Here is a 25321-nt window from a genome sequence, read left to right as displayed (position 1 = left end):
AAGCCACCTGCATGCACGCATGCCAAGTTGCTTCAGTCATGTCCAAGTCTTTGCAACTCTATGAATGGTAGCCCGCCAGGTTCCTCTGTCCATGGGATTCTCTAGGCAAGAATACTGCAGTGGCATTACTGGAGTTGCCATTTCCTCCTCCAGGGGACCTTTCTGACCCAGGGATCAGACCCATGTCTCTTGCATCTCCTGCATTGGCGGGCGGGTTCTTTACCACTAGTGCCCCCTGGGAAGCCCTTAAGCCACCTGTGCTGTGCTTTAGTCTCTCAGTTGTGTCTGACTCTTTACGACCCCATGGACTGTAACCTGCCAGGCTTCTTTGTTCATGGGGATTCTCCAGACAAGAATACTGGAGTGGGTTGTCATGCCCTCCTTCAAGGGATTGTCCCAACCTAGGAACCAAACCAGGGTCTCCTGCATTGCAGTCAGGTTCTTAACCAGCTGAGCTACCAGGGAAGCCCTTAAGCCACCTGCTGCTGCTGCTGCTAAGTCACTTCAGTCATGTCCGACTCTGTGCGACCCCATAGACAGCAGCCCAGCAGGCTCCCTGTCCCTGGGATTCTCCAGGCAAGAACACTGGAGTGGGCTGCCATTTCCTTCTCCAATGCATGAAAGTGAAAGTGAAGTCACTCAGTCCTATCCGACTCTTAGTGACCCCATGGACTGCAGCCTACCAAGCTCCTCCATCCATGGGATTTTCCAGGCAAGAGTACTGGAGTGGGGTGCCATTGCCTTCTCTGCTTAAGCCATCTAGTTTGTGATAATTTGTTACAGCAGCCCTAGGAAGGAAAGACAGTGTTTTAATGGAATCTGAAATGCTGGGGTTTCAGGCAGCAGGGGAAACACCCTGGGTGCAGGCACACGCCTACCTGTAGAGATGGACAATGGGATTTATCTCAAAGATAAAACCAGAGTGAACAGTGACACTGTATGTATCCCATGAATGCCTTCATTTTGCAAACCAGGAACCTGATATCTGGAGAAGTTAAAGATGTGTACAGGAACCTAAATCTTCTGTCTTGCAGGGAGAGCTATACCTCTCTCTTTCTCTCTCTCTACACACACAGACACACACACACACACCCCTTTGAATACCATATGCCAGATGCTGTTTTAATGATTTTACTCATATTAACTCATTTAACCTCCTCCACAATTCTATGGGCTTCCCAAATAGAATCTGCCTGCCAATGCAGGAGCTATAAGACACACAGATTCGATCCCTGGGTCTGGAAGATCCCATGGAGGAGGGCATGGTAACCCACTCCAGTATTCTTGCCTGGAAAATCCCATGAACAGACGAGCCTGGCAGGCTATAGTCCATACGGTCATACAGAGTCAGACACGACTGAAATGATTTAGCATGCACACAGGCACAATTCTATAAGATAGGAAAAGTTATGTGTACCCATCTTCAAGGTGAGGACGCAGGCACAGGGAAGACTAGTGACTTGTTTAAGGTCAGTTAGCCAGAATTCAAACCCAGAGGACATTCTCTGAACCACTTTGCCAAGAAGAAATGCTTTTAAATAACTAATGTATTTATATATTAATAGTTTTATTATAAATTATGTTTTAAACAATTTTTTAATTATTAAAAACACTGCATGACATGTATGCAATGAGTACATACTCACATTTCGTGAGTATGTTTAAGACACTTAGATGGAAATCCACATGCATATTTATGCTCCGAATCTCAGTCTGTCAATTACATATCCTCTGTCTGGCCAACCCCGTGTGTGCCTATGGCATAATCAAAATAATATTTTAAATCACCAACAATTAGTATTTGCAAAATACAGAAAGAATCATTCCAATTAAGCCTATCCTCAGAAATTCTCTCTCTCCTAATCCTTGGAGGTACAAAGAACATTAGAGGGGAAAGACAAAAATGGGTTCTCTTACTCCTTTTGCCCTGAGCTTATTGAAAGGGACGACATGGGGGTTTCTAGCTGCCAATCTGCCCATATGTTCCTGGGCTCTCGACCTAAAAGTAAACACATCTGAATCTCTCTTGATCCTGTGTTATTAATGACCAAACAAAAGCCATGTGACTACCAGACATGCCACATCTAGACAGCATAGTTGTACTTTCCAGAATGTCAGCAAAGCCAAACTAAAAGGAGTATTGGAAAAACCGACAGTGAGCACTCAAGTCCTGCCCCCTTTCCAGGACGAGGGCTGGAAAGCATACATTAATTTTGAATTACCCAGCAAATATAATCAGGCCATCGCCTCATCCTTTGCTCTCTTTTGTGTTCCAACAGGGAAAAGCTTCACTCTGACCATCACCGTCTTCACAAACCCACCGCAAGTCGCCACCTACCACAGAGCCATCAAAATCACAGTGGATGGACCCCGAGAACCTCGAAGTAAGTGGGCCGCCTTCGGGGCTGGCACCCCCCCAACCCCGCCCCAGTTGGTACACTCAGGCATCAGGGACCATGTCTTCGAAGCCTTGCTTTCAATCAGCATCATCCAGATGTGGCTGAAACCTCTGCCAGAGGGGAATGTCAGGCCCCTGTAGAGAGAGAGAATTTTACTTTTGATGTCCTCACTTGTCAAAGGCTGTCTCTGGGCTCCAGGCTCTTTTTTTCAAAGCATCCTTTTAGAGGGCAGAAGGAAATCAGACTGACTCAAGTGCATGTTAGAATCATTTGGGGACAGCACGGACCTAGGACCAAATACATGGTAAAGTTCCATGGAAGACTGGCCAGGCACAGAGGTGGCCCCAAAAAGGCCAGAGGGGCAGAGTGGACCACAAGGGGCTGATGACCATCCATGCCGGTCTTTTATTCATTTGGAGGCTGGAGATGAAATCTATCCAAATGACCCTTTTCTTTCTGTGCCACAGATCGAAATCTTATGACTGGATTGTTTAAAATAGAGAATGGGAGGCGGGAGGAATGCCTGGGGGAAAACCAGCAAATATAGAAAGATGGTACCAGAAAAATAGCTCCTGCGAGAAAAGTTTTTTTTAAAAAGGAGTGGGGTTGTTTAGTCTGCAGAAAAATGTCTTCACGGTGACTTAATGACTATCTTTGAGTAAACACAAGAGTAGCACTCTTTTCCAGAACCACACCCTTCCCTTGGATGGAGGCTGGGTTACACTTGCAGATTGCTGGAGCTGCCTGGAGCCCCAGCCCGGCATCTGCATGCCTTCTAACCATGTCAGGCCCTCGGTGGAGAATTAATATCCTCTATTCTCAGGGTGGGGGTAAGGGGTGAAAAACTGGGCTTCCTGCTAGGCCAGGAAGTTGAGATGCAGGCGTGTCAGGTTGTAAAGCGAAGTGGTTAAGAATTTTGAGTGCTTGGCTAAACAAGTGGAGTGCGGGGCTGAGGTGCTTAAGCTTTCAGGAAGTTATGGAGCCTCTCTGAACCTCAGTTTCTTCATCTGTAAAATGGGGATGTTAATGAGCGCTTCTCTATAACTTGAAGGAGACAGTGCTGTGTGCCTGGCACGGAGAATGAAATCAGGAAATGCCAGCGATCCCCAGTTGCGCCTCCCTGTCTGTGTCTAAGGGTGCCCCTCCACACCCTGTCCCCCAGTCCAAGAGGACCTGCCCTGTGGTGGTGTTGGTGGCCCCCGGGCACGGCTGTCTATAGGTCATCCTGTGAGCACTACAACTCGTGGCAGTCTTCCCTGGAGTCCCGGGCACAGCCTCATGGTACCTCGATCACCCCGGGCGCTGTGTCAGTCAACCACACCACCAGGGACCACCCCTCAGGACAAGCTGTCCGTTCACCAATTCTTTGGTGCCCTTTGCCTGTTCTCTTTCTGACCTTATTTCCCCCGCCCTGCAGATTGTTCTCTTTAAGTACCTGGAGATGTTCTGGCCACACCCAGACTCAGGAAACTCCAGGACTTGGTAACCACCCCCGATTCCCATTTCTGTGTGAAAAGAAAACCGCAGGCGCACAACCACACAGTTCCAACCAAACCCAACTTGGGAGCTTTCCAAAGTAGGAACTGCAAATTGAAGACTCCTAGTGACCCTGCGTTAAACATGCCAGACGCACCACGCAGGCTCCCTGGCGTTCTGCAGAGGACCAAAGGGGAAGCAGGCTCAGATTACAGCAGGCGCGGGATGGGGGGCAGGCTGCTGTGAGGTTTAAGGCGGTTGACCTTGAGGATACTTAAACTTCCAGAAAGGCTCACTCAGGAGGCTGTAGAATCCCTTTCTTGAAAAATAGAAGCAGGTGGACTTCCCTGGTGGTCCAGTGGTTGAGACTTCTCCTTCCAGCGCAGCAGGTGTGAGTTCCATCCTTGCTCATGGAGCTGAGATCCCACATCCCTTGTGACCAAAACACTGAAACATAAAACAGAAACAATCTTGTAACAAATTCAATAAAGACTTAAAAAAAAAATAAGCACACAAAATTTAAAAAATAAAAATGGAAGCAGGAGGTTAAGAGATAAAAATGATGATGCGTAAAATAAATAAGATACAAGGATATATAGTTGGAGGAGGGAATGGCAACTCACTCCATGGATAGAGGAGTCTGGTGACTACAGTCCATGGCATCACAAGGAGTCAAAAATGACTGAGCAACCAACACACACACGCACACAAGGATATATAGTACTACGGGGAGTATGACCGATATTTTATAGTAACTATAAATGGAATATAACCTTTAAAGCTTGTGCATCACTATGTTGTACACCTGAAACTTATTAATATATAATTTTGTACATCAGCTATGAAAAGTGAAAGTGAAAGTCACGTCTGACTCTTCGTGACCCCATGATATAGTCTGTGGAATTCTCCAGGCCAGAATGCTGAAGTGGGTAGCCTTTCCCTTCTCCAGGAGATCTTCCCAACCCGGGGATTGAGCCCAGGTCTCCCGCATTGCAGGCAGATTCTTTACCAGCTGAGCCACACAGAAAGCCCAAAAATACTGGAGTGGGTATCCCTTCTCCAGCAGATCTTTCCAACCCAGGAATCAAACCGGGGTCTCTGGGGTCTCCTGCACTGCAGGCAGATTCTTTACTGAGCTATCTGGGAAACCCTGTACCTCAGTTTAAAAAGAAAAAAAACATTTAAGTAAAACGTAGAAAAAACAGCCACCTCTGGGAGAGTTCAAAGGCAAACCTACCAGCAGGAAAAAACTTAAATCAGGTGATCCCTCCATATGCCTTCCACTGTCCCTCTTCATCGATGCATAAAAAAGGACAGTTTTTGCTGTATAGCCAGTATTTTCCTGTAACAGTCAAAGAACTAACAGTGATTGAACTTCAAAGAATAAATGATGGGCGCTTGAATTTTTAAGAACTGGCAGTCAGAGGGGAAAAATATGTGATTGTAATGGGCCGCCTGTATATACAGTGGACTCTACTTCCTGCTGCTTTATGACTTAAGAAAACAGTCATTATTGAGAAGTGTTTTAGAGTAGGCAGAAGGGATTGGCTCCAAAAAGGCACCCATTTTTACGGAGTCTTTCCTGCCAAATGGAATTTGGGGTCTGGGGAAAAATTGACTTAAAAAGCAAATTAAATTAAATATATATATATATATTTATAAGTATATATAAGAATATATAGAAGTATGATCTAAAGAGGTATTACAAGCTTAAGTAGAGAGTGTCTATTTCACAAGGGACTTCTAGAAAAAAGTCAAACGCACAGTCTCCCAGGGTGACTGTGGTAATGTTGCCTTTTCACTCTTGGAAGCTCGGCAGGCCTTCAGCATGCGTTTTTCTTATTATCCTTTGGATGTCTTGATTCAAGGTGGGAACTACTTTTTGATGAAACTGTGTTCACAGCCACTTTTTTTTTTTTTTTAAGAGAAGTTAACAGAATTCCCCCGCCCCCACAACTTTATTGAGATATCGTTGGCTTATTGTGTCAGTTTAAGGTTTACAACATGATTATTTGATATATGTCTACATTGAGAAATGATTACCGCAGTGAGATCAGTTAACACATCCTTCAGGTCATATAGTGACAGTTTGTCTGTTGAGAACTTTTAAGATCTACCCTCTTAGCAGTTTTCAAATATATAATGTGGTGCTGTTAACTACAGTTCCAGAGAAGGCAACGGCACCCCACTCCAGTACTGTTGCCTGGAAAATCCCATGGGTGGAGGAGCCTGGTAGGCTGCAGTCCATGGGGTCGCTAAGAGTCGGACACAACTGAGAAACTTCACTTTCACTTTTCGCTTTCATGCATTGGAGAAGGAAATGGCAACCCACTCCAGTGTTCTTGCCTGGAGAATCCCAGGGATGGGGGAGCCTGGTGGGCTGCCGTCTATGGGGTTGCACAGAGTCAGGCACGACTGAAGTGACTCAGCAGCAGCAGTAACTATAGTTCATGCTATACATTAGGTCCCCAGAATTTTTTCATCTTCTAACTGAAAGTTTGTACCCTTTAATCCCTTTCCCCCATCCCCTACCCCTAGCCACCACCAATCTACTCTCTGTTTCTGTGAGTTTGTGGGTTTTTTTCTCCCCATCCCCTACCCCTAGCCACCACGAATCTACTCTCTGTTTCTGTGAGTTTGTGTCTTGTTTTTTTTTTTTTTTCATAAGATTCCACATATAAGTGAGATGATACAGTATTTGTCTTTCTCTGTGTGACTTATTTCACTTAGCATAACACTCTCGAAGTCCATCCATGTTGCAAATGGTAAATAGCAGGGTATCTTTTATATGCTTAAATAATGTTCCTCTGCGTGTGTGTGTATGTAACACATCTTCTGATTGTTATCATGTTTTGAGTATTGTGAATTATTCTTTCCAATGCAGTTTGAGGGCTTCCCTAGTAGCTCAACTGGTAAAGAATCTACCGGCAATGCAGGAGACCCCAGTTTGATTCCTGGGTCAGGTAGATCCCCTGGAGAAGGGATAGGCCACCCACTCCAGTATTCTTGGGCTTCCCTGGTGGCTCAGAATTTCTGGTAAAGAATCTGCCTGCAGTAGCAGGAGACCTGGGTTCTATCCCAGGGTTGAGAAGATCCCTGGAGAAGGGAATGGCTACCCACTCCAGTATTCTGGCCTGGAGAATTCTGTGGACAGAGGAGCCTGGCAGGCTACAACCCATGGAGTCACTAAGAGTCAGACACGACTGAGCAACTTTCACTTTCAGTGCAGTTTTAAGAGAGGTCATTGCATGTAAATTAGAATGCCCAGGCAGTGTCAAATCTATAGTAAGATCTCCCAAGTCCCTTCCATCATTATTATGGTGCTGTAAATTCTGGGTGATTCTGGCAACATGGTTGCAGCATAGCCAAGTTGAATCGTTTTGAAAAGTTCTTTTGTTTCGTGAAATTAATGACTATGAGAGCTCAAAGGGACCTGAGAGAGCCTTCAGGGCTAATTGCCTCATTGATAAGGGAAAGCAGCCACAGAGAAATGAAATGATCTGCTTAGGCTGGAAAGAAAGAGTTGGTGATGAAGCCAGAATTACAATGAGGAGCTCCTGATGCCTCATACTAATCTACTCTATCCATCCATTCGTCTGTCCGTCCATGCATTTACCTCTCCATCCCGCACCATACCATCTGCACATGACCTATTCTAGACTCTCTGACCTGGCCCCAGTACTCTCATTTTTGAAACTAGTTGTTAGCTTGCATGACTTCTCACATTTGTCCCAGCTCTAAGATTGTCTAGATAGGGCAATTCCCAGTGCCTGAGGGCAGGCATGGAGCCTTCAACTTAAAGCATTTCTGCAAAAACCGGAAGGAAAGCTTATCTCATTCAGCCTTCCAGTAAGATAATTAAGAAAAGGACAAAGAATTAGGGAACATGCTGCTGCTAGTCTGCTGGCCAGGCTGATGGAATCACTTGATGTTTCCCAACCAATTTCTTGGTTTTCAGTGGCGAAGTTGTAGCAAAAAGTGTCTTCCAAAGAAAAATGAAATTTTTTTTTCCCATTTCAGGTGATCACTTGCCCTTTTCCATAACTGACCTGCCCCTTAGTAAGTCAAAAACTTGTTTTTCCCACATCTTGTGGGGTTATTTTTATATCTCAGGTGAATAGAGAAATGATTAATTGTTGAAAAATTAAAATTATTATGGGGAAAGAACACCAGCAGAAGGTAACTTCTGCTGGAATAGTACTTGTAAGCTGCAAGGTGGGCCCTGTTTTCAGTTTGTAAGTAGAACATTTAGAAGCTTGTCAACATATTAAAAAATGGTCTTCTCTTTAAGCATGAAAGATTGAGTGAAAAGAGTTTTCAAGGAAAGGATATTTGAGATTGCTTTTATGTATTTTTTTTAATATTTCAGGGAACCTAATGGGAAATTCCAGCACTCAGCCCATGTGTCTGTAATTTAGCCCATGTGTCTGTAATATGATAATGTTGAGATATCAAAGTGTATTCTCTGCAGCTATTTCACTAAATAATTTGAATGCATGACTTAGTGCCATAGAGGAAGATAGTTTGCTAAGGAGGGGTCCAGGGGCAGGGCAGGGCAGGGGTGGGAGTGTCCCAATGGGGTGGACTCAGGATTGGACAGTCACTGTGAGGGCATGAGCCATTACCTGGCTGGCCAGGTGTCCGTTACATCTAGAACACTGAGTAACTAAAAATTTAAAAGGTTCATAAAACAAATATTCACCATTCGTAGGACAACTTCTGCCCTCGAGTTAATGGAGCACTTCATGGTACCTGCTGTGTTTGAACTCTTGAGATTCAGAGTAACAGGATAGCTAGGTGGAGCTGTGACTTAAAAACTTTTGAATATGCTACTTTCTGGGGCAATAGCCTTCTTGCCAACTAACAACATTTTTATGGAGAGTTATAGTTGAAATCGGTCGATTTAAAATAGACTTCATTCCTCATTACTCAGTTGCTTTTGTTAAGGACTTTACTGAGACTATATCACACGAATATAACTTTTTTCTATGATGTTGAATGCAAATAGCAAAGCTATAAAATATATATATTATATATATATATATATAGAGAGAGAGAAAGATATATATATATAGAGAGAGAAACAGAATCTTTGTTTATGGCGAGTATGTTTCAAATAAAAAAGAAATGCATGAAAGATGCCTATAAACTTATGGTGATCATGGACCGAAAAATATTTGAAATCAAGTTTACCCAGAGAAGTATGGGATGAGCAGAAATGCTTGTGGATTGCTCTGGTGATTGACTAATGTACAATTTTCTTTTAAAATGTTGTTTTCTCTTAATAATAAAAATACCCGATAATAATAATAATAATGGGCTTCCTTAGTGGCTCAGATGGTAAAGAATGTGCCTGCAATGCAGGAGACCCAGGTTCCATTCCCTGGAGAAGGGAATGGCTACCCAGTATTCTTGCCTGGAGAATTCCATGGACAGAGGAGCCTGGTGGACTGTACAGTCCATGGGATCGCAGAGTCAGACATGACTAAGCGACTAACTCTGTCACTTTCACTTTCAATAATAATAATATGAAACACTCTGATAGTGCTGACTGTTTGCTCAGCACTGTACAAAGAGCCACACGTACCTTAATTGACATAATTTTTGCAAGATCAGGTAAGGATAGATCCTTACACAAAGAGAAATTCAGTCCCTTGCCCAAGGTCACACTGTTAGTTCGTAAGCCAGAACTGAAACAGCCATCCAGACACTGCCATCCACAGACGCCAAAGTCTTATTTTTAAGAACTACACCAACTGCTACTTGAGCTTTATTGTATTGAAATTTTCTATGCAGAATTTTTTTATTAGCGTTTATCAATAAAAATTCTGGTTCAGTTTTCTTCAAGGAAGCAGAGCCTCATAGTCTTGACATTCATCATTTTTGTACCAACGGGATGGAACCAGCATTTTCCCTGGGGTGAGGATGCTGTTGAATGTACAACCCACACTGCCATACAGGCTGACGGTGGGTTCCACGTCTGTCACCAGGGTCTGCTTAGGGGCCTGGCATCTGGGGACCTGAAGCAAGGGTGGTGCCCAACATAAACCTCTCCCTCCAGCAGAAGCAGGCAGGAAAAATGAGTAATGTGACAAAAATGACCACAAATGAGCTGTCCAAGTCCAGTTCCCCCTTCAGCAAAGAGATTCCTAGAGGTCCCACGTGCACAGTGCTTCTTACTGTTTACTCAGTTGTGTCCGACTCTTTTGCGACCCCATGGACTGTAGCCCGCCAGACTTCTCTGCCCATGGGATTTCCCAGGCAAGAATACTGGAGCAGGTTGCCATTTCCTTCTCCAGGGGATCTTCCCGAGGTAGGGATCGAACCTGCGTCTCTCACATTGGCAGGAGGATTCATTACCACTGAGCCACCAGGAAGCCCATGCAGCCTGCTAGGAGGATGCAAATTTTTTCATTTTTCACCCCTGACTGGTTAGTGGAATGCCAGATGGTTTTCCAGATCTGTGATCTCAGGATTGTAATTATCAATCCCTAATCACCTGGGATTAATCACCTGTTCTCTGGGAATTGCTTTAAGCACGTCCTCTACGTAATGAACGATCATCACTTAATCCCCCTTTCCCTGGATTCTTCAGATGCTGGATTTGGACTTTCATTCTTTCTAGATGAAATCGTGATCCCCAAAAGAAAAAAAAAAAAAGAAGAAGAATTCTTTCTTTCCTCTCACCCAAATATAAAGGAGACAAAGGGTCAGAGAGGTAGAATGTTCTGCTTAGATTCCTCCTCCCCACTGTGAACGGCACTTTGGTGCTAAGATGGACATTCTGGGGTGACTTCCACTGGAGCTATAATCCCCGCTGTGCTAAGCTCCTCAATTACCTGATGACTGGGCAAAAGCAGTTTTTAAAGCACTAATAATCCTGCCTAAATGTTCCCAATGAATTGTAGAATGTCTTTCTGTTTGTTATGCTTAGTAGCATCAAACTAGACCAAGAAGTATTCAATATAGATAAAGACTCCCACAGGCTTCCCAGATGGCTCAGTGGTAAAGAACCCGCCTCACAATGCCAAAGATGCAGGCTCAATCCCTGGGTCAGGAAGATCCCCTGGAGGAGGAAATGGCAACTCACTGCTGTATTCTTGCCTAGACAATCCCACAGACAAAGGAACCTGGTGGGCTACACAGTCGACAGGGTCTCAAAAGAGTGGAATACAACTTAGCAACTAAACAACAAAGACTTCCATGACTCTTGAGTTTTTAGTGAACTTATCGCGACTTCTCTGATAGCTCAGTTGGTAAAGAATCCACCTGCAATGCAGGAGACCCTGGTTTGATTCCTGGGTTGGGAAGATCCGCTAGAGAAGAGATAGGCTACCCAATCCAGTATATTCTTGGGCTTCCCTGGTGGCTCAGCTGATAAAGAATCCAGCTGCAATGCAGGAGACCTGGGTTTGATCCCTGGGTTGGGAAGATCTCCCAGAGAAGCGAAAGGCTACCCAGTCCAGTATTCTGGCTTGGAGAATTCCATGGACTGTATAGTCCATGGGGTCGCAAAAAATCAGACACGACTGAGCGACTTTCCCTTCACATTCCCTTCACATCCAGGCTAAGGTCTGAAAGAGCCCTTTGGATGAGAGGGATGTAAGAGGACCCTGGAGGGAGTAAGCTTCTGCCCCTGGAAGCAGTGATAAGCCACTTCATTAGCTCACCAGGACCTGGGCAGGCCTGTGATCTCTTGGTAACTAGCCCTGTCTTATACAGAAGTCCCAAGATGTTCTGTGTTGCTGCAGAAAGGAAGGAAAAAATGGTTCCTTCCAGGTACCAATGAAAACATAAAGAAATGATCTAGGTGGCATCTCAATCTAATGTAGGGCAGCAGGGGGTAGAGAAGGAACATGGACTGAATCTTAAACCATGACTCAATATCTCTGTCCCTCTGGACCATTGGAAACCCACATCACTATTTTAAATGCCACCCTAGTGAAGTTGAGATATAAGCTAACATCCCAGTCCTTGTTAGAATTTAGTATATGAAGTGCTAAAAAAAAAAAAAAAATCCTGTCTGCATTTAGGCTTCAGTTTCTTTTTTTTTTTTTTAATTTTTAAACTTTACAAAATTGTATTAGTTTTGCCAAACATCAAAATGAATCCGCCACAGGTATACATGTGTTCCCCATCCTGAACCCTCCTCCCTCCTCCCTCAGTTTCGTAATCTTAAAACATTTGAAAAGGTTTCTAGATCCTCAGCTGGGGAACCTGGGTTTCAGACTGGCGCCACCAGGCCAGTGGGTGTGAACTCATGCAGTTATCTTAAGTACTTTCTCCTAACTGTCCTCTTCTGTCCAACCAGGCAACAGGACCAGTGATAATCTCTAAATTAGTTCCTGCTGAAAGGATGTTAGCAAAATACCATCAGAAAAACAGAAGCCCTGAGCTCCCCACAAACAGCGCCCCCTAGAGGTCGACCCTTGGCGGCCTCCTCTATAGGGTGGGGGTTGCGGGGGGAATATATCCTTCATCACATCACGCATATAGGTATACACCAGGTCCTAAGTTAGATTTTTTTTTGCTGTAAATTTTTGAATGGCTTTTATCACTTGGTGTTGAAATTAATCTGGCTATGAGTAACGCATTTAATTTCCTGCAGCCCTGATGTCATTACCATCAGCATAGTGATTACCACTGGATTGCAATCCCCCTCTTGGCATCTGGTGACCGTGGGGTGGGCGGAAAGAGTGCTGGCCTGACCCAGCCTCCAGAAAACAAGGACAGTGGCCGTGTGAACCTCACAGGGCAGGGAACCTGAATGCGACAGCCTTGGTCAAACATTTTGAACCAATGCCTGGCACACAGTCAGTGTTCAGGAGACGCAGCAGTTATTTGCATCGAATCTTGGTATCCTTTGGAAATGAGAGGACTCGAAACCAAAACGATCTGTGATTCCTAAGTTTAAAAATTCATGAAGTTGCCGTAATGTTTCATTTTTTTTTAGACACTTAATTAAACATTTATAAATTTTGATTTTTTTTTCAGTTTTTTTTTCCCTTTTGTATTTAGACACAGTAAAATTTCTTTTCTTACATTTTTATGGACCCTTGAAACACTCTGGGCACCATTCCTAAGTCCCTCAATGGGCATATTGGTTTGCCCCCAAAGGTTGAGATTGGTGGAAAAACTCAGAGGAGCCTGGCAGGTTACAGTCCATAGAGTCTTGAAGACTCAGACGCAACTGAAGCGACTTAGCAGCAGGGAGGAAACTTCTGTCTGAGTAAAAAGTGGGTGTTTGAGGTCTCACCTGTGGGTCCTTTCAGATATATGCATGACACAGCTTGGGAGAGGCTTCTCTACTTTGTTTTAGAAAACTGACATGAATGTGCCAAACTCTCCTTGGGGTCTCAAGCCTCACACCAGATGCACAGAGCTCACCTTTTGGGGTGCCTGGACCCCCGTTAGCCACAGCCAAGCTTCGTGGGCGTGACACTCAGCCACTCTCTGAGTTCCCTAAACCAACGTGTCTCTCTAGACTTGTCTTGGATTTTTCTCTTCTGGCATGTGTTTGGTAGGGGTTTCCTTCATTTCCCCCAGAGACACGCAGAGATGTGTTTCAGTGACCGCGCGCCCACCTTTCACCGTCAGAGACCCTTCTGGGCATCGCAGTGCCTGCGTTGGCTGCCCGTGCACCTTTGTGAGCTGATGGAGCGATGTTCTGCAGTTGGCACAGCGTTTTATAACGCATCCTTTCGTCGGCTTTGGGATGGACCTCGAAATTTTTTATACTCTACCCACTTTCCATTTTTCATGAAAACTCTCCTTGAGCTTTTGTGAAGGCTTGGATTTTTTTTTTTTTCTTCCTGTAAGCCATATAGCTAAGAAAAGCATTAGGAAGAATTGGATCCAGTGGGTCTGATAGAACTCACTGACACCACCAAAAAAAAGAGAGGTTCAGTTTAAGTAAAGTAGAATTAACCCCCCTTGCTTTAGATTTGTGTTTAAGTTCGTTTGAGCTAGCTTGCAGTTTCTGTGTTCTCCCATTCTTCCCATTTTCTTTTCCTTTATAAACAATTTATTTTAAAGGTTTGCTTTTTTTGCTGTGAACAGTTGACTATCAAGAAGGGGTAAGTTAGGTATAGCCTATTACTGAGCATTACAGCTGTATTATCAGACAGGTCACAAACACTGACATTGGCTGTGAAATGCCTTTCTCAGTTACACATAATGTATTTACAGTGAGTTCTTTGTGCAACTAAGTTATGCATTGTCGTTGGGAAAATTCCTGATAGCCAAGCCAAATATTCTGGCTATATATTTGTAGATGAAAGCCAAGGTAACATTGAAGTACCCAAAGCAAAGTTCTTTTCTGTTTGCCTTTTTCTAAGGAATACAGTTGAATTAATCTGCCAACTCCCTAGACCCCTATAAAGTAAGTTAATGGCAATACATTACTTTGGTGCTTCCACAATTTACATATACTCAGGTTCCATTAAAGCAAGTATTGACTAAAACTCAGCCAGTTATTGAATCTTTCAGAGTACTTTCATACACTGAAATGGCGAACATTTGAGATTCCGTTTGTTTGTTTTTGTTTTTGTTCACCATGGCTTAGAAGTCAGGCTTCTGGTCATTTGAGATAAAAAGTAAATATTTGAAATATCTAAGCTCTTAACAACTATATACATTTATGGCCCTTTTTGGATGTGTTCCTGGTATCACCTTATTTTTACTTACCTCTGAAGTGGTTTTATGATATTTCTAATTCACTCATTTTAAAATGCTCCAGAGAAATACCCATAGTCACATCTTTCTGTTTCTGGCATTGCTAAAGGGCACAGCCCCAAGCTTCAAAAATGAAGCTCTGAGCCGGGGGAATGAGAGGGGAGTTTGGAGGCAGACCAATATGGCCTCATGTCTGAGCCCTGATACTTCCATACCTGTGCGTCAGTTTCCCCATCTGTAGAATGGGCGTGCGACACCAACCTGGCTAAGACATGTGAGGATTAGAGGCGGTCTGAGCCACAGGCTGGAGCAGTGGTTGGCAGCCCGGCTGGAGAGCTGATGGCTTGATTCAAGGTCACCTGTGCCCTGTGGTCAGATCAATCTCCCTGAGCTTGGCCTCCTCACATGCAAGCCCAGGAAGATGATATTCTGTGCTTGTTGAAGAAAGGAGCATGTGATGACACATGGTGCCTGGCACAGAGGTGCTCCTTAAATATTAGCTGTTGTTATTAACGCACATGCCCTGGACACAGGGGACCCCCCCTTCCCGCATCCCATACCCCTCACCAGGGAATCAACTAGAATTCTGCCTAAGTGGAGGCCAGATACTTGCCATTGCCAAGTTTTTTGGTTTTTTTTTTTTTATCATTGCAGATTGAACTCTCAGGATACAAGACAGTAAGGGCTTTTTTATCTTTTTCGTTCCAGCCCAAATACTGCAATAAAATACTATTTTAACCCCAAATACTGCAGAAATACTGCATTACTTCACCAATTTTCTCCTCACTGAAGCCAAACCATGTTCACCATATTTCCCTGCTTCCTTTGTTTCTTTTCCCAAACAAAGATTTTACCAAAATGTAGTTGTTTCTTAACTGACCATGCTGCTATGTATCTGCCAAGACACTTAGCATCTAGAAGCTTCCACTGAGTCATCTATAAGGTGGAGATAATTATAATGGCTCTAATGCAGAAGATTGCTTTGCATGAATTGGGATGATAAATAACCAAGTGCTTTGCAAACAGTCTGTCAGGTAATCTATCAGTCTATCATAAATCTATAAATATGTAATTAGATAACAGAAAAGCATAGGAAATCTTATTATTGCTGTGTATATTATACAAAAATCTCAGGGATCTAAAATAAAACTTGGCTTCTTGAAGGTACATTTCATCTCATCCTGTCTTCTAGGACTGATGAGAAGAAAAACCATAGGGGAAAAAAAAGGCATTTAAATCAGCCCCACTGTGAATCCATACTTTTAGAAGCTTTACTTTTTGCCATCAGAATATCTTAATATTTCCTTTCCTACTGTTACACACCCTGTAGGCATTTTGGAAACAAACAAAAGGCAAACTTCACAGTTAAGAGAACTGAGTTTAATTTTAATATCTATTTCTTTTCCAAAACCAAATGCAGTTCTTCCTCTCTGGCTGTGTTATTTCATTTTCTTTCCATGAAAGGCTTAGGAAGAGTTGCAGAGATTGTAGTGTAGCTTGCTGAGTCCTTGTTCCTTTTTTTTTTTTCCACCCGTGGCTTTTTATATATGCTGCTTGCCTGAGATTTGGGGATTAGATTGCAGGGAGGTGAAACATTACACCCTTGAGCCTTCCTGCCAGTTTCCCAGGAGGAGTCAAAACCTGCAGCTGCTCTGAGGTAAGAACCTTGCAAGGCTCCAGAGGCTGGCTTGCTGTCCTGTTCCTTCGTGCACATGCTGTCAGAGCCGGTTGGGAGGAGAAACTTGCTCTGTTCCGTGGGTGATTCAGCCGATCTCAAAATAAATAAGTAGCTGAGGGCAGGGAGAAAGAAACCAGGAACTGCTGAAATTTGAGTCTCATAGGCTGGGCCGTTCTTGGAGCCCTTCTGTTGAGCCCTAAGAGCAATCCTGAACCCTGGGCAACGGAGAGGCGGCTACGTGGAAAGATCGCAGATCCCGGCCCGGTCGGCTCTGCAGAGCTCAGCAGCCCCCATCCCCTTTCAGAGCCTCCGTTTCCTCACCTGCCTAACAAGACAGAGAAGATGGATGATTTGAAGATCCTTGTCAGCTTCTAAAAGGAAGGGTTGATGTCTGTAGGAGCAAGCGCATCCCCCTGGGGGTTCACCTGGCCTGGAGGAGAACCCAGGTTTGCAGCCAGCCCACCAACTTGGGGAGCCAGGTTCAGGGCTGAGAAGATGGGCAAGGACCAGGTGAAGAGCACAGCCACTCACAGCCCAAGCAGGGGAAAGAAATGGATAAAGGTCCACCCAGAGGGACATGCCCTAAGGAGGGGAAATAATCCTAACTTGATTTCCTATGACTTTGGCATCATTTAAAAAAAAAAAAAAGGAAAGAAAAGGGGGAAAAAAAAGTCATCCTTCTACCCACAAAGTACTCGATTGTGCAAGCTACAGAGCCCCAACCTGGCCAAATTCCGGAAGCTGGCTGGCCAGAGACCTCGGGGTTCATTCCTCAGCCAACTTAAAAAAAAGATGGTTAGAGTCCTGTTGACCGAATTGTTGGATGTTTCTGAGCGAGGCTGCCTTCCCCTCCCTTGCCTCTTCCCAGCCTTATGGGCTGTTCTTCACTACCTGCCTTACCTATCTGCACCATCTAGCCGCAAACAGCTTGGGTTGACCACACCACTTCCCTATTGAAAGTTAATACTGTTTGACTCATTCTGTGTTACTAACCTGAAGCCAAAGAAAACAAGCCAGAGAATAACCGGCTTGTACGGGGCTTGGAAGGCTCTCAGAGGCCCTGCTTTCAAAATCCTATACAGTAGCTTTACTATATCTCTCCGCCGCAGCTGCAGAGAAAATGAAGGAAGCAGAAGTGGTTTCAGAAAAAGAAAAAAAAAAAAGGTTGGGGGTGGGGAAGAGACCCAGAAGGGAGTGAGGTGGGGGCCGCCCCCTCCGGCTGAGAAAAGGCAGGGAGTAACCTGCAGTTTATGAGGGCCCCCTCACCCACTGGAGGCTGTGCTTTCACACACCAGAGTGTTTGCACAGAAGAGGGAACTGTGGATGGAGTTAAAAGCAGAGAAGGTTCAAAACGCCCGTCGCAAAGTCGGTTCTCTTGTTGGCGTTGGTAGCAGAGGCGAGCGGGGAAGCTGGTCCCACAAGAGTCAGCCTTGCAGAGACAGGAGTCCCCAGGTGAAGATGAAGGGAGGAAGGCCTGCTGTTTGCTGCTCCCCAGTCTGGAAAGGATTCGGATGGGAGAACCGTGCAGGGGTTTTGGAGGGAAGTATTGATACCCTTCTTGTCCTTCCCTCCAGCGCTGGCTCAGATGGGGTCATCAGGGTGAATAGGGGGCACTTGCGTCTTGACATAAATAGAACTTTCCCTCCCAAGATTGCCTGGCAAGCACAGGACCAGCGTTTCTGTCATCGTGCAACGCCTCTTGGGGAGTCCCGGACAAAGAGCCACCGCCCTTTCAAGTAGCTGAGCGGGGAGGACCCCCACCGATGCTGTTTCTCAGCTGTGTGTGGGCAACAATGGATAATAAGTTAGCCTGAGTGAGGCCAGTATCCCCAAAATAACCTGCCAGCTTTTTCTTTAGATGGCGTGAGGTAGGGATAAGGACAGGTTGCAAACGACTGCTGGTTACTATTGGCTTTCTTACGAACATGTGCTCAGTGAGTGGTCAGAGGGCCACTGTCCTTTGGCACCTGCTTGGCTATCTATTAAAGGACTTGGGCGAGGGCTTTGAGTTGGCCTTTTGGCCTCCTGCTGCTGTGAGGCCGGCCCAGAAGTCAGTGGGCATTTGTAACCTGAGAGAAGACGGGAATCAGGTGCTGTTCGCTCCTGCCCCTCCCCTGCTTCTGGGAAAGACCCCACCCACCCCACATTCACCAGGGACCAACAGGAGAGCTTTTAGCAATGAGAGGCAATTTTTCCTTACCCTTTGAATATTCCTTACTGCTGTAGGATGTACGACCCTGAGTAGGTCTAGCCTAGGAAGGGGGCTGGACATCTATTTATTTATTCTTGAATGCATTCATTCATCATTCATTCATTCATTCATTCACCCGACATTGACTGAGGCATACCATCCAACCTCCAGGGCCCTCAGTTTACCGCATCCCTGTCTGAACAGCCCTGTCTGAACGGGCCTCTGTCTTTTGTGCATAGTGTGTGCAGGTCTTGGAGGGGAGTGGAGACCCGCAGGGGTGTCAGAAGGCTTGTGGGAGACCAGCATCACCCAGGCAGCTGGAGGGAGCAGGTGGAGCCTATGGACGTCTGGGACAGTATTCTTCCTCCAAGCCTGCCTGCCTGTCTTCCCCAGGGCTAATTCTACTGAGGCTTGGACTCCACAGCCAGGTTAACACCTCTCAACTCGACCCCTGCTTCACCACCAAAAACACATCCTACCAAAGCCACCTGCCACTCACAGAGCCTGTCCTTGTGGGGAGGAGCCCCTCAGATTAATGGATCCACAGACTCCCAGGTACCACCCCGGGGTTACTTTTTCTTACCAGTTCATGGGGTTTTCTGCAGACCGCCCCTTCCCCAAGGACAGGCTGACAGTACTTGCAGTCACAAGCTTGCAGAGGAGAAAGAATCTCGAACTTGTGAGCTGTCCGCACCCATCCATGATGGTTGCTTCACCTGCCCCCGCAGAGGGCTACCTCTGGTCAGGAGCACAAGAAACCCGGCGGGTCCCCTGCCCTAAGCTGCAATTACCTCCTTAGTCACCAGACAGAGACAGGGGGTAACCATGGTGACTGATGACTACCCGTCCTGACTCCTCTGCTTTCAGGGGGCCTCGGGTCTCTGAAAGCTCGTGGGGATGAGCTAAGAACCCCACTGCCTGTCACCGTGAGCCGGCACTTCAGGGAACCCCATTTTGCTTCGTGTTTTTGTCCCACGAATTTTGAGGGCACAGTTTAGCAGGGGATGATGGGGGCAGACCCCGTGCAGCCCTTTGGCCTCAAGTCTGGGTTAGTTGTTCTCATCGTGGTCCCAGCCAGCTTCACTCTCCACTTTCTACACCTTTCCTGTCAGGCTTTGCTCTACCAGTTGTGTCTTAGCCTGTGTCTAGGGACATGAGACGCTGTGTGTGTGTGTGTGTGTGTGTGTGTGTGAGTGTGTATGTGGGGGGATACTCTCTCCAAAAACACAAGCAAGCTCTAGCAGTGCCTTGCTTATGTGAGGGTACTGCACTCAGCTCCACACAAAAGGCCTTTTATCCATTCTTTTTATCTTTTTGTGTAATGAAGGAAAAAAAATAGAGAGGACCAGTTTTACAGACTGTTCAACTTCCCGTAAGACAGCTCTCCACAGAAAACTCTTTATGTTCCATGATGATATTTTTCCTCCCTAAGTAGTTTTTCTGAGCCCTCCACAGTTTTATTTCAGCTAAAAACCGTCGTTCAGATTTCCTTTGCCCTGAATAATCCTGCTTCCCCACAATCTAATGGAGGACAGTTGGTTGGCACCAGCATTCAGCTGGTCAGTCAGTCAGTCAGTGAATGTTCAGTGAGCCTGCTGTGTGCCAGGTACTCTTCTCTGCACTGGGGATACAGGTGTGAAGAAAAGGGACAAAGTCCCTGGCTCATAGAGCTTGCAGCCTAGTGGGCAGAGACAAACCATAAATAACATTAATAAATGCTATGGAGAAAACCAGCGATAAAGGGCTTGGAACTGGCCAGGTTGGAGAAGGTGCGGCTTAATCTAGGGTGTTGAGAAATTCCTCAGGGAGAAGATGAAACTTAAGTGTATCTGGAGACTACATGTCCTGGGAAGAGGAAACAGCAGGTGCAAAGGCCCTGAGGCAGGCATATAGGAGCAGTCATAAGGTGGCTGGTATGGCTGGAGCAAAGCAGGGAATTCGGGCTGTCTGCCTTCTAGTCTAGAAAGTAGGCTTAGCAAAAGCCAGCCTGACCTTTAAAGTATGTACGTTATGCCCTGTGAGGAGCCAGTGTAGGACCATGGATGGGAAGACTCCGGATAGACAAGCCCCCAAGACACAGGCTCAAGTCTCACTCACTTACCTGGACACAATAACAGACTTTATTTTCTTGAGCCCCCAAATCTCTGCGGAAGATGACTGCAGCCATGTAATTAAAAGACGCTTGTTCCTTGGAAGAAAAGCTATGGCCAACCTAGACAGCATATTAAAAAGCAGAGACACTTTGCCGACCAAGGCTCATCTAGTCAAAGCCATGGTTTTTGCAGTAGTACAGATGTGAGAGTTAAACCATAAAGAAAGCTGAGGGCCAAAGAATTGATGCTTTCGAACTGTGGTGTTGGAGAAGACTCTTGAAAGTCCCTTGGACTGCAAGGAGCTCAAGCCAGTCAGTTCTAAAGGAAATTGACCCTGAATACTCATTGGAAGGACTGATGTTGAAGCTGAAACTCCAATGCTTTGGCCACCTGATGCAAAGAACTGACTCATAGGAAAAGACCCTAATGCTGGGAAGGATTGAAGGCAGGAGGAGAAGGAGACGACAGAGGATGAGATGATTGGATGGCATCATCGACTCAATGGACATGAGTTTGAGCAAACTCTGGGAGATGGTGATAGACAGGGAGCCCTGGCATGCTGCAGTCCATGGGGTTGCAAAGAGTCAGACACAACTGAGCAACTGAACAGCAACCTACAAGAGAACCTAAGCTCCTCTCAACCATACCCATTGCAGTCCTTGTTGGTGATTCTCCGGGGGTAAACGTCACATCTATAGAATCAGTCGGTTGAAACTCATGGCCTAGGAAGCGTTGGCACCCTGGTGGCTTCTCCCCACCGGCTCCGTATGACTTAGAAGGCTCACGCACGAAGGGAAGAGAAGCTGTGTACCAGGCGTGTGGGTGAGGGAGCTGGACAGCTGCACACGTGGGACGATGGGTGTTGATCTCAGCCTACATTCCTCTGACCACTGATGGGAGGGCATGGCCAGGGAACTGAAAAGTACCATTGTTTTCTAACCAATGAGGGAAGCAGGAAGATGATACCCTGGATTAAGGTTCAGCACAGTGGTCTTCCCCACCCCACCCCCCTGCCCCCCAACTTCAGCCCTTGACAACCTGTTAGCAGGTTTTTAAGGTGACTTGAACAGCCCATTCCCTCCAGATGCAGCCTTTGGGCCATCGTGGGGAAGGGGCAGAAACAGAAAGGGATGATCTGGCTGGTAGGTCCCAGGAAATGCTCAGTGAAGGCTCCAGAGGAAAGGGGGAAAGGATCTGTGAAAACTGACATCCCAGGTTGCTCGTAACTGTTCAGAGGGCCATGGCTGAAACAGCAGGAGACACGGGGTAGGGAGTGAGTTTTCAGGATGCCTTGTGCAAAGCTGCCAGCCATCAGTGTACCCAAGATAGGGCAGGCCGGAGAAATTCCCGTTTTAGAGTTAGAGTTCTGAAGACCAGCCTGATGGCTCCCAAAGGCCAGGGATCTGCCTGAAAAAGAGGCAGAAAGCAAACTCTTGAGAGTCCTAACATCATGTGAAGTTGTTCAAGAGAGCCCCTGCTTAGAGTCGTGAAACAGGATTCGGTTGAGTCGAATCCCTGCAGATGTAATTGCTGTGAATGCTTTCAGAGCCCCTTGCAGTAATCCGTCTTAGTCCTTTAATTCCAGGCTTCCAGATAAGGAGGCTGAGCGATGAAGAGACTTGCTGTTGTCCACAGGAAAGTTGGGTAGAAAAGCAGATTTAGGATGGAGAGTTATTAACATCCAGACTGGCAGTCCCATTTCGCTGGTGCCATGCTGTTTCTCTCAGGGAGAGGGATTAAAGCATCCGTATGAACACCCCTGGGCTTCCCTGGTAGCTCAGCTGGTAAAAAAAAATTCGTCTGCAATGCAGGATTCCCAGTTCAATTCCTGGATCGGGAAGATCTCCTGGAGAAGGGATAGCCTTCTCCACTGAAGCTCACTCCAGTGTTCTTGGGCTTCCCTCGTGGCTCAGACAGTAAAGAATCTGCCTGCAATGCAGGAGACTTGGGTTCGGTCCCTGGATTGGGAAGATCTCTTGGAGGAAGGCACTGGCAACCTACTCCAGTATTCTTGCCTGGAGAATCCCTTGGACGGAGGAGCCTGGTGGGCTACAGTCCATGGGTCACACAGAGTGAGATACGACTGAGCGACCAAGCACAGCACAGCCCATGAACACCCTCTGGGAAGGACTCATAGGATCCACGTAACCCTTTTCTGCTGTTCCCTGAAGCCTCTCCTTAGACAACAGGGCAGAAGTCATTTCCTATTTGAGAATTCTGGGTTCCCCTCCCAGACCCTCCTGATGATTGCATCAGTGACTCACAGGGTCCTCTCCAGGATGGTGGGAGAGAGACAGTCACAGCTGTCTTCAGGCAGAGTTTTCCCATTTTCAGGCACTCTTTACAGCAGGCTGAAGTATCTTTTAAAAAAAAAAAAAAGGTTTTTAAAGACCACAAAATAGTTATCACCAAAACAAGGCCATCACTCAGTGTCCATGGACACGTAGTCTAAACACGGTTCTGGTAGATTTGGTGTTTTAGTTTCCAGCCCACAACAGATGAGCAGTAGGTTGGAAACACGTGCACGGCGGGGAGGAGTGGTTGACACTCACCGTCACACTCCCCGGGAACCCCAGCAGCCTCTGCGTCGCCCTGATCTTCTTCTGAACTTGGCGGTCCTGCCCCCAGACCTGCCAGGACATCAGGAGACTGATGCCCACGCAGATGTGTGAGACCCAGCTCTCTGGGAGGGGTCCCCCTCACAGCTCTGGCTATCTTCTGTTTTAAGGCAAGCCGGGAACGGAAGTGGGATCGTCAAGGCAGACCATGTGCATGTCGTGCAAGTGTCCAGGGTCCTTGCGATGGACAGCCATGGGACACTGTGGCTCTGATCATGTGGGAGTCAGGGAAATGGGTATTTCTAAGTGCATGGAGCGTGAGGGGTGGGGGGGGTTGAGGGAGTGGGTGTGTTTTCAGACCTGCTGTTTGTCTAGTTGGCTGTGTGAGATTGGGTAAATGACATAATCTCTCTGAACTTCACTGCCACGTAGGAGTTTAAAAATGAAGCTAATTCCTCTAGCCTTTCAGTTCGGAAGGACTTCAGCCTTGCGCTGTACTCTAAGCTTAATGGTATGGGAGGAGGTGGAGGGAAAGTTGGGCTTGTTGTTGTTCAGTCACTCAGTCGTGTCTGACTCCCTGCGACCACGTGAACTGCAGCACTCCAAAGTTAGGCTACCCGTGTATATGTACCATTGAGTGATATAGAAACATGTATTATAGTATGACTCATTTGAAAAGACCCTGATGCTGGGAAGAATTGAAGGCAGGAGGAGAAGGGGATGACAGAGGATGAGATGGTTGGATGGCATCACCGACTCGATGGACATGAGTTTGAGTAAACTAAGGGACCTGGGGATGGACAGGGAGGCCTGGCGTGCTGCAGTCCATGGGGTTGCAATTAGGCAGACACGACTGAGTGACTGAACTGAACTGAACTGATAGTATGTATTCCAGTATAGTAACATATCTCAGCATATGTTTTTATGTATTGTGTATATAATGTATATACAATCTATGCATTATTATATAATTATATATATAAATCTGTGTATATATAACCTATACACAATATAGGACAATATTTCCCAGTGTTCATTAGCCAGCAGATGGAGAGGTTTGCAGTTAGAAAGCTTTACTTCACCACCTGCAAGGGGCTTTGAGGAAGTGTCACATCCACATTTAGAATCATTGCTTTAAAGTCCCAATGACTTTGTTGACTCTGGAGCCCAGAAGTTAGAATACTATACCAGGAAAAATGAGCTATCTTCTAGACTCGTCAGTTTCTTTTCCCTAGTCCATAAAGGATAGCATATTAAAGAAAGAAATATTGATGTTTTTATATCCAGATATTGTCATTAGCATCAGATTGATTGGCAAACATCTTTTAAAAAAGATACACCCTTTTAAAAGAATCACAGTGAGATAGATGGATGGATGGAGGGAGGGAGACAGAGATATACATGGGTGGTTTTAGTCACTAAGCTGTGTCCTGCTATTTTGAACCCGTGGACTGTAGCCCACCACGCTCCTCTGTCCATGGAGGAGGCAAGAATACTGTCTCAGGCAAGAATACTGAAGTGGTTTACCATTTGCTTTTCCAGGGGATCTTCCTGACCCAGGGATCAAACCCGCATCTCCTGCATTGTAGGCTAATTCTTTTCTGCTGAGCCACCAGGGAAGCCAGAGATGTGTATATACACACTTATATAGATAGATGTCTTTTGGATCTTTTCATTTTGCATCAGTTTTTCTCAGCTGCTCATGTTGACAATGCTTTGAGTACATGCCTTTTCTAATTTTTCTGCTGAGAATCTATCAAGAAAATCAGTAAACTTACATCAAAAACATGGACTTACATGTTTGCTGTCAGAAAATGATTCTCTCTACACAAAACTTGACAAGGAAAGGTGACAACCTAGTCTTATCCATTTTCTTTCATAGATGATCATATACAGACTGTCCCTGACTTAGAATGGTTCTACTTGGATTTTTTTTTTTTTTTTTTTTGCTTTACAATGACATGAACGTGGTGCATACTCAGTAGAAACTATACTTTGAATTGTGAACTTTGATCTTTTCCTGGGCTCGCGATGCGTGGTGAGCTGCTTGTGTGATCAGCCATGACCTCTTAGGGATCAACAACAGATAAACCTGCAACCGCCTGTATTCAGACGACAGTTCTGTTTTTCAGTTTCATTATGCACAGTATTCAATAAATGACTTGAGATGGTCAACATGTGATTATGAAATAGGTTTTGTATTAGATGATTTTGCCCAACTCTAGGCTAATGTGCTGACAACGTTTAAGGTA

The 25321-nt window shown here is 45.7% G+C and overlaps 1 protein-coding gene and 1 long non-coding RNA gene across 2 annotated transcripts in view; one reads left to right on the top strand and one right to left on the bottom strand.

Annotated features, from left to right (window-relative positions):
• The window catches only part of RUNX1 (RUNX family transcription factor 1), a 100921-nt gene that overhangs the window by 31041 nt on the left and 44559 nt on the right, over positions 1-25321 (top strand). The window contains exon 4 of the mRNA XM_055569902.1: positions 2280-2384. Coding sequence (XP_055425877.1) covers positions 2280-2384 — 105 coding nt within the window. The remainder of the gene's footprint in view (positions 1-2279; positions 2385-25321) is intronic.
• On the bottom strand, positions 16420-17614 carry LOC129644305 (uncharacterized). Its single transcript, XR_008710792.1, has 3 exons — positions 17520-17614; positions 17221-17336; positions 16420-16552 (listed from the first exon to the last, which is right to left on the bottom strand). It is a non-coding gene; the product is annotated as an uncharacterized LOC129644305 (long non-coding RNA).

Source organism: Bubalus kerabau, chromosome 2, assembly GCF_029407905.1.
Source record: "Bubalus kerabau isolate K-KA32 ecotype Philippines breed swamp buffalo chromosome 2, PCC_UOA_SB_1v2, whole genome shotgun sequence".
Classification (NCBI taxonomy): domain Eukaryota; kingdom Metazoa; phylum Chordata; class Mammalia; order Artiodactyla; family Bovidae; genus Bubalus; species Bubalus kerabau.
This window is presented reverse-complemented; position numbering and strand designations above follow the sequence as displayed.